At 41.3% G+C, this 9,971-nt stretch overlaps 1 protein-coding gene across 2 annotated transcripts; it reads right to left on the bottom strand.

Moving 5' to 3' along the window:
• Positions 1-6,966: 6,966 nt before the first annotated feature.
• Positions 6,967-9,894, bottom strand: trim107 (tripartite motif containing 107). Of its 2 annotated transcripts, XM_042089757.1 has the most exons (3): positions 9,579-9,894; positions 8,860-8,912; positions 6,967-8,706 (listed from the first exon to the last, which is right to left on the bottom strand). In XM_042089757.1, the coding sequence occupies exon 3, from the start codon at positions 8,677-8,679 to the stop codon at positions 7,105-7,107; it is 1,575 nt and encodes a 524-aa protein (XP_041945691.1). In that variant the 5' UTR covers positions 8,680-8,706; positions 8,860-8,912; positions 9,579-9,894; the 3' UTR covers positions 6,967-7,104. The 2 variants fall into 2 exon arrangements, with proteins under 2 accessions (XP_041945691.1, XP_041945690.1); XM_042089756.1 differs by lacking the exon at positions 8,860-8,912.
• Between the last annotated feature and the right edge of the window lie 77 nt (positions 9,895-9,971).

Consider the following 9,971-nt stretch of genomic DNA (forward strand, 5'->3'; position numbering starts at 1 on the left):
TCACAATTGTGACCAAGCATAAAACACTCCTTTTCACCCACTTTTTCAGGAAAATTTGAAAAAATAGTAATTGATTACTTCAAAGGGTTACTCAAGACACATGATTTTGATATATTCAAGTCTGGGAAAAATTTGGGATTAAACGGGTTAATGACTTCCGTCCAGTTGCACTTACCCCCATCATCATGAAATATTTCGAGAGGCTGGTCCTGGCCCATCTCAAGACCTGCTTACCACCCTCACTGGACCCCTTCCAATTAGCCTAGGACCTACCATCAAAACAGGAGCACAGAGGATGCCATCTCTATGACACCCACCTTGACAATAGCAACACCTGTGGGATGACCTGTGTTTGTCCCCTTCCTGATTTCTTTTTTTTTTTTTTTTGCACATTTGTCACACCTAAATGTTTCAGATCATCAAACACATTTCAATATAAGACAAAGAAAATACAAGTAAACACAAAATGCAGTTATTAGGTTAAGATTTTTATTATTAAGGGGGAAAAAATCCAAATATGGCCCTGTGTGAAAAAGTGATTGCCCCCTAAACCTAATAACTGGTTGGGCCTTGAACAACTTCAATCAAGCGTTGAGATAACTTGCAATGAGTCTTTTATATAGCGCTGTGGAGGAATTTTGGCCCACTCATCTTTGCAGAATTGTTGTAATTCAGCCACATTGGAGGGTTTTCGAGCATGAACTGGCTTTTTAAGGTCATGCCACAGCATCTCAATAGGATTCAGGTCAGGACTTTGGCATTTTGCTTTTTTCTTCAGCCATTCAGAGGTGGACCTGGTTCATTGTCCTGCTGCAGAACCCAAGTTCGCTTCAGCTTGAGATCACGAACAGATGGCCGGACACTCTCCTTCAGGTTCCGTTTATCACAGCAAGACATAACTTGCACCACTATGTCACTTTCTTTCTTACTTAGGTCAAACAGAACTACCCAAGCCTTTTATTGGCCTGACTTTGCACTAGTATTTTATTGACTGTCTATGCACAATTTAAACCAAATTTTGCTGCTCTTATTTTTTTTCATTATTATATGTGCCCTCTTATTTACTTACTTTTTTGTTTACTTGAATGTTATGTTTGTCTGTGGACTTAAATTGGTAAAATATGTCTTGTCTTCACCGTGGGATAGAGATAAACGTAATTTCGATCTCTTTGTATGTCTGGAACATGTGAAGAAATTGACAATAAAGCTGACTTTGACTTTGACTTTGAAGTCTTCCAGGTCCTGAAGCAGCAAAACAGCCCCAGACCATCACACTACCACCAACATATTACTGTTGGTATGATGTTCTTTTTCTGAAATGCAGTGTTTCTTTAATGCCAGATGTAATGGAATACCTTTCAAAAAGTTAAACTTTTGTCTTGTCAGTCCACAGAGTATTTCCCCAAAAGTCTTGGGGATCATCAAGATGTTTTCTGGCAAAAATTAGACGAGCCTTAATGTTGTTTTTGCTTAGCAGTGGTTTTCGTCTTGGAACTCTGCCATGCAGGCCATTTTTGCCCAGTCTCTTTCTTATGGCAAGTGAGGCCTGCAGTTCTTTGAATGTCGTTGTGGGGTCTTTTGTGACCTCTTGGATGAGATGTCGCTGCGCTCTTGGGGAAATTTTGGTCGGCCGGCCACTCCTGGGAAGGTTCACCACTGTTCCATGTTTTCACCATTTGTGGACAATGGCTCTCACTGTGGTTTGCTGGAGTCCCAAAGCTTTAGAAATGGCTTTACCTTTTCCAGACTGATAGATCCCAATTACTTTCTTTCTCATCAGGAGAGTCTATTACTTTAGTCAATTACTTTCCTTCTCTTCAGGAAGTCTAAAGCTAGCACACACACCCATTTTCATCAACGGGACTGAGGTGGAGCGTGTCACCAGTTTCTGGGTGTCCACATCTCTGAGGACCTCTCTTGGACACCTTTACCCTAATGAAGGCTCACCAGCGTCTCTTCTTTCTGAGGAGACTAAAGAAGGTCAACCTGTCTCAGATAGATAGATAGATAGATAGATAGATACTCTCCTCAGATCCTGAACTTCTACCGCTGCACCATTAAGAGTATCCTCACCAACTTTGTCACAGTTTGGTGCAACTGCTCTGCCTATGACAAAAAAGCACTGCAGAGGGCGGTGAAAACTGCCCAACCCATCACCGGTTTCTCTCTCCCCTCCATCAAGGCCATCCAGGGCAAGCAATGCTTGTTTAAGGTGCGCAGCATCATCAAAGACTGTTCTCACCCCAACCAGACTGTTCGTCTATCCGCACCTGAACCAGCAGGTTCAGAGGAAGCTTCTTTCCTGCGGCTGTCACCCTCCTGAACTCTAGCTCTGCATCCCGGTAACAATCAACCATGTCACCAACCCCCCCCCCCCCACCCCCGTCCCCTGCCCGATGCCTCCTTGTTTGTGCCTGTGCCTGTTGAGGTGTCCACGACCAACCTCCATGGCAACCTTGACACGAACAACGAGGAGGAGGACATCCCCATCTTCAGTCCCCCGCGGACAATTGCACTACCCCACTGCACATAGCTGTACATACTGTACATCTGTCTATGGTCATACTGTATATCCATATTTATTCTGTTTTTCTAATCATATATTCTGTACACTGCATACATCTATATTATTCTTACTACTATTATAATGTTACTGCTACTACACTGCACATATATTTTTTTTATTAGTTTATTTGTCAGTGACCATGCACAGTTCAAGCCCTGTGCTAGAGTTAGCTATACAGCTAATTTACATCTGTACATGTTGTTTATACACCATATTACATAGCCATATTTATTCTGCTCTTACAAGGTAACTGCTAATACACTGCATATTTATATTTAATTTACATTATTCTGAACCACCTTCTGTAAACTAACTGTATACTACTGTCTACACTGTACTATATTTCTAGTCCTGTCTATGCACCACATGTCTATACTTTGTATATCACATTGCACTTTTCTGCTTTTTTGCACTTTTGGTTAGACACAATAGTCTATTTTTAGGTTGGTAAATCAAAATATTTTAACTTATTTTTCAAAAATTACCTCAGGTTAGCAGTTTTCCATATCATGTAACCATTGTTTTGACGCTGCCTCTTAGGTGGCACCCATACAGATGCAAAGTCAATCTCCTTTTTGCATCATATTGTCCCATCGATTTAGATTTAAATCAGCCTTGATCTTGAGAAAGCACACAATGACAAATAAAAATGATTGATAAAGTAAAAAGTTTGTAAATAAATATATAAACTAGATGTACCGCATAGCGGTACAAAATATGACCGCCGCTCAGTCCTGTACATCCGTTCCGCGAAAATAAATCACACTTCAATTTGTCTCCATATTTTACTCCATCCCCCACTCTTGAAACTTTTGTGTATGCTTGTTTGGCATGCCTGAGTGTGTGTGTGCGGCTGCACAGAAAGTAGCCTACTGGTGCTGAAAAGGTGAATAGATTGTAGAATAGCCAAAGAAGATGTAGCATTGTTATAAAACCTTTAAAATCTCTAAACAATCACAAGTAGGGCAGTTCATCACAGTTCATCCATTGCAACTGGATTGATGAAAGGTCACTTACACCTGTAGGCTACATTGTATTTGGGAAAAGCAAAAGGTATCAGCATAATGTTTTTTTTTTTGTTTTTTTTTATGTATTTATAAACAAAAACATCTCTGTCAGTTCCATGCCGTTTTCAACAACTATCAAAAACAAAGGTCATTTTTGGATGGATGGATTTTTTGTGAATGTTTCTTCTTCTACATAAGATTTGTCTCATCTTTAGTTCATGTAATACTTTATTGTCAATGCACAAATTAAGTAACAGTAGTCTGAAACGTTATTGTTAATGCACAAATTAAGTAACAGTAGCCTAGTCTGAAACGAAATGCTGTTTTACATCTAACCAGTGGTGCACTGACATGTCCAAATGGGCCTTGATGAAATGCGTCGCTAGACTGTTCATACACATGTTAACGGGCCCAAGTTGAAGAGCTTTTGTCCGTTATTGTTCGTGCAAATATAGGCTGATTCATGTTCCCTTGCATTGTTTAACTGAGGTCCATGGCTAGTCTGGCTTTCATCAGACCAAGCTCAATCTTTTAAGAAATCAAAAAATAAATAGCGGGCAGATCAGGCTGGGTTCACCCAGCCTAGTCCATAGGCACCCGATATTGTTTAATTTTCCGATTGAGATATACACGCTCTGGCTATTCTAAATGCAAAAATGCATCAGGGAGTTATGACAAAACGGTAACTAACAAACTAGATCCTAATAGAAAGCTGTTAGCTTCCCTAAGCTACAGGTGGGATTATAAGGTAGGCCTATTTACAACATAAATTGTCAATAGGCTATGCTGGCGACACAAATAAAATCTCATTTGGAAACCAATGGCTTACGCCTTACAGTATCAAGCGGACTTAAACGGTCATATCGTGGCGAAAAGTTGTAATAACATTCACGCAGCTCCATGATTCAAGGAAAGCGCGAATGAAGTAGCCACTTCTAAATGGGACCCACTACACAGTAGCTTAAGGTGTTTTGCTAAAGCAGCCATAATGAAATGAAGGTGTCATTGTTTGGATACTTCACACACACGTGCTTTTTAATTTCACAGACTACAACTACCAAGCTGTAATCAAAGCACATCGATTCCCCTCTCACACCCTGCACGCACTTAAAACAAAATAAACAGGCGTCTCAGTCTCACGCATGTATAGGCAAAACTGTATCAGACCGGTGTAACGTTGGTAAATCTTCCATTGCACAGAATGATTTTGTAGCACGTGCAATAAATGACAGTCGAAAGATACAAACAGTGCTGCTATACATTTGCTTGGTATAACCGCATTTATACTTTTCTACAAATGCAATCAATCAAATGGGCCTCCATCACTCAACCAACGCTAACGGTAACATTACCTAGGTCCTTATTGATATTACAAGATTAACGTACCTGCAGTAAAAACCAAGCATGTCCGATAAACATCCTCAGATTTATTTCGGCTTCAAGAAGAAATGGGAATTACATTTCATGTGAACATCGTCCTATCCTTATTAGATGTTCGCTGCGGTAAATTACAGTCCTTGTAGGAAGTGTCCATTGTTTTTCCAACCGACTTTTAACTTCCAACAAAATTACGTCTCACTGCAACGATGCGCCATCTAGTGGACAAACGACTACTTATCACCAATACTGAAAATGCAGCCATGATGATGATGATGAATATTTATTTTGGCTTTCTTTTGATCCTACTGAATTTGTAATTATGTATCGGCCGTTCTAATACCGATAGTATGTGGGTGCCTGTGTGTGTGCATGTTTATATGTGTGCACCGCCATTTACAGGCCAATGAGTGTACAGTCACTAAATGTACACATAACCTAATTTTTTTAGACCCCCCCCATGGATGAAATTCTACGAAACTTGGCATACCCCCAGACCCCCAGAGAATGCCAGGTCAATCATACACATAACATTTGGTGCAGTTCTGAACATCTTAACTGAAGATAGGGGCGATTAAAGCAGAATAATATTGCATTTTCATTTTTTACCAGGGGGTGTGGGGGTTGGGTGCAAATCACAAATGAGTGATTATGAGCCAGGTTGATGTGGGCCCTTGAGACCAACATACCATAAAAGATTCACAGAGAACTGTGTCTGCCCTACCCTCCTTTCGGGGGGTCCAGTCCAGCGGGGGGGCTGCAGATCAAAACGAAAAATGACGGTTCCATGCTATCCATGTGGGGGTACATGCCCACCAAGTTTTGTGTACCCCGGTCTTTCAGTGTCCCGGGAATCCTTGTTGGTGTTCGTCACTAAATGTACACATAAATTATTTTATTGTAAGGCCCCCCATGACCGAAAGTACACAAAACTTGGCATGCATTCGGAGGGTGTCATAATGATCCTACACTTTTAATTTCGTGCAGTTTTGACCTTGTCAGCCAGAGATATTGTGATGAAAACACCTAATTTTTTGCTTTTTAATTTTTAACTAGGTGGCGCTATACATGAAATAAGTGGTAATGGGATGGGTTGACATGCCCCCTTAAGACCAACATACAAAAAAAAGGTGGACCTCCTAGGCCCTACGGTTCTCGAGATATTCACAGAAAACTGTCTCCGGCCACCTACAGGCCAGTTGGTGTATAGTAACATAAATTAATTTATTGTGTGGCCCCCCATGAACGGAATTCCACAAAACTTGGCGTGCATACAGAGGGTGTCATAATGATCCTACACTTCCAATTTCGTGCAGTTTTGACTATGTTAGGTCACAGATACCTTCAATTACACCACCTCATTTTTACTTTTTTGTGTTTAACTAGGTGGCGCTATACATGAAATGAGTGGTTATGGAATGGGTTGACATGGCCCCTTGAGATCAACATACAAAAAAAAATGGTCCTCCTAAACCCTACGGTTTTCGAGATATTCACAGAAAACTGTGTCTGCCCTACCCTCCTTTCGGGGGGTCCAATTCAGCGGGGGGGCTACAGATCAAAACGAAAAACGATGGTTCCATGCTATCCATGTGGGGTTACATGTCCACCAAGTTTCGTGTACCCCGGTCTTTCAGTGTCCCGGGAATCATTGACGGAAATTTGGGCATGCGAAAAAAAAAAAAAGAAAAAAAAAAAAAAATACAAATCTGACTAAACCTATATGACCGCCGCTTCGCTGCGCGGCGGTCATAATAAATAGGCTTACTCCAGTAAAGTACAGATACCTGAAAATGCTATTTAAGTAGAGTAGCCTACTTAGGCCTAAGTATTTGTTACTTCCCATCTCTGATCGGCCCTTTATTATCATTGCTGATTATAACACCAAACCATACAATCTATTGTACCAATTTTGTAGCTTACACTCTGTTGTAAGTCTTTACCAAATGTAAGATAAAGTAGGCTAGTGCTAGTTAATTATAATAAAAATTACAATAAAAGAGGCTTGAGAGTCTGGACAGATCAGGTCAATCTTTTCTATTTGACCATTTTTATTGATTACATAAATTACATATTCATATTTATGAAATAGATTAAATAAATTGATTTAACCTTAAATATGTATGCTTAAATAAAGTATGTGAGTTAATAAAGTTAACACACAGTAATGCGTGCCTTTGGTTGACCAGACATCATCCTAATAGCCAAATACACCGGCTCAGTGAAGGCAACTTCAAAAGTATGGAGGAGTGTCTTGGTAGTGTCAAGATTACTGACAGAATAAAATGACACGGATTGATTGTTGAAACTGACGTGTATTTGAACTCTACGCAGAGAGGTGGTGCGTTTGAGCTGCGTGGCTTTTGTATTCTCATATGCCCTCAGCAGGTTATCACAGTACATTAGGGACCAGCAGCCCGAACAGCTCTCCAGGGCACTGCCCACCCCACTGCGGGGCAACCCTCCACAACACATGCCCACAATCCAGGAGCAGTTTTCAAGCTCCAGCTCCCAGCAGTGTTCCCCTCCAGCCACCCCGAGTGACTCCCCAAAGGACTGGGAACTCAGGGCCTGCAGGAAGTTGGTAAATCTCTTAGTGTGTGAGGGATAAGGTTGTTTGATGGGGCTGAACATCACCGTCTTCAGGTCTTCGGAGAGGACAAGGCTAGGGTGGACTGTGTCCGGGTCAAAAGTCACCTCGGACGGGTTGAGGAGGTTCCGCAGTGCTCTCTGCGCCGAACCGAGTTCTACCCGGAGCTGAGCACTCTGAAGTTCCAGCTCAGAACAAGCTCCTGCCAAGTTTGGGGAGGTGACCTCTGGATCTTTTATCATTTCTTGCAAAGGAACTCCCACAAGCCTTGTGATCATAGGTTCAACCGTCGAGAGGCCTTGACAGAACTTGGCTCCATCTTGCTCCTCTAAAAGACCACTGACTTGAAGCTGCACGTCTTTCAACTGAGAGAGGAAGTCAGAGACATGTTTGACATGCCTGTCCATGGCCTCTTCTATAGGCTGAAACTGGGCCTCAATCAGCTCTGTTCCAATCATGGTGTACTTCTCAACCATGTCGCTCATCTGTTGAAGCAATCCAGCGATCTTTTCCCGGAGACCATCATGAACAGCTCTGGCCTCTGCCTGTTTCTCTGTCTCTTTGAATAACAGGACCTCGGTAGTGGCCAGTTTGATCCTGAGATTTTCTGCCAGGCCAGACAGTCTGATTCTGCCCTCATTAGTTTCAAGTTTCAAAGCGGGCTCATCTGAGGGACAGGCTGACCTGGGGTCCAGTCCTGCTCCCACTTCGATATCTTCCAGTGGAGCAGAGGGTGACACTTCTAGTAGGGCTATATTTTTCTGACCCTCATCTGATGCAAGATCAGGATGGCTTGTGTAAGAATCACCAGTCTGAATGTCCAGTTTCTTACTACCCTTTTGCTGCTGGGTCATTGGTATAGAATTAGATGCGGCTTCCCCAAGGCCATTTTTGTAGCTTTCTATGATTCTACAAAGCATGAGGTTCTTTGGTAAGGTGCCAAGGCCCTGGAACCCCTTTTTGCACTCAGAGCAATAGTGCCAGCCACCCTCACGAGACCTGGAAGTCACGACCCCCTCAAGACAGACTTCACAGAATGTGTGTCCACAGGGTAGGGTCACTGGTTCAGACAGAAGACGTTGGCAAACTGGACAACTTAATTCCTCTTCTAAAGAGTCTTTAACCTCGTAGTGGGACATGGTGTCCTTTTATACTGACAAAGAGGTCTGTGGAATGGAAAAACAGAGAATAACACATGAACCATGTGGCCTGGATTAAAGCATATTCAGGTCTGTTTCTATAACTCAAAATGTGTGTGTACAGTCCTTAATCTATTTACAGAGAAACAGAGCTTAGATTGTCATAAAGGTCATGATTACCTTGATACTTTCAGGAATTAAGAGATGAAGTAGCCTATCTTAACACATGTACACTATTGAGTAAAGGTAATGTAAAAGTTTGGGGTCACTTTTTTATTTTTTAAGACAATTATTTGACAGAAGCCAGCTTTGAAGTACAAGATTATTTAAAATGAATGAATTAATTAATAATATTGTTAATGCCTTGTTTTGTTATTTCCTTTACACTGAACACAAGAAAAAAAATGTATATAGCATATATTAAAAATGATGTATACGATATATATGTATAGTTACAGAATCAATTATCACATGGCCTATATTGTCAATTATTTACCTACAGTGGACCTGTGTAGCATTGAGGACAACTGAAACTGCACCTTAAGTTTCATTTTCTCAGCCTAGGCTGGTTCCATATCTAATCGGACAATTTATACAGTAAATGCCAACCAACAGCTTTCCTAATATTATTTCAGTCACAGTCGTATAGAGAGGACAAATAGCATATATTATTATTATAGAGAAGACTTCTTCTATATTCAGTTAAAAATAATTATATTAGTGCCTCGGGAAAACGTGCTCATTGCACAATTAGATAAATTGCATCAGGTCTGAAGTAAACTTTTACACGAACGAGGACATGGACGAGGGCTAATGCATTTTTAATCGTATCAAGTTTGAAACTGCACACACGCTTCGAGAAAACGTGGAAAGAATGAAATGGAAATATATTTTCTCACCCGTCCGCAGGTTCGTGCGTGCGTCTAATAATCTTCACTTCCTGTTGTCCCTCAGGTTGGTCACCTCCTTGTTAACCAAACGATAGATAGCCTGCCATTGCAAAGGGGCATTCTGACACTGGCTGCAACAGGATTGCTTGGAGGACTACGACTAAACAAGCAAGGTCGTAACGCGTATTATCGCTTTGCTTATAATTTGTGCTGTCATTAGATTGCAGCAGCTGTAAGTTGTAATGTTAGGTAATCAAAAAGTCAGTTTTGTTTTACTCCGGCATGTTTTCTTAGCATTTACATATATTCAGGTTTCATCCGGTCCCTTTCCACAGGTGTTTAAAATCAAGCAGATTATGAATGCAGACTGCATGGTGCTTGATTAATACACCTGTGGAAAGG

The sequence above is a fragment of the Alosa sapidissima genome, chromosome 4 (genome assembly GCF_018492685.1).
Source record: "Alosa sapidissima isolate fAloSap1 chromosome 4, fAloSap1.pri, whole genome shotgun sequence".
Lineage (NCBI taxonomy): Eukaryota > Metazoa > Chordata > Actinopteri > Clupeiformes > Clupeidae > Alosa > Alosa sapidissima.

Excerpts from the sequence above, each read along its gene's own strand:
- trim107 (XM_042089756.1), bottom strand. The coding sequence starts at position 8,679 with ATGTCCCACTACGAGGTTAAAGACTCTTTAGAAGAGGAATTAAGTTGT.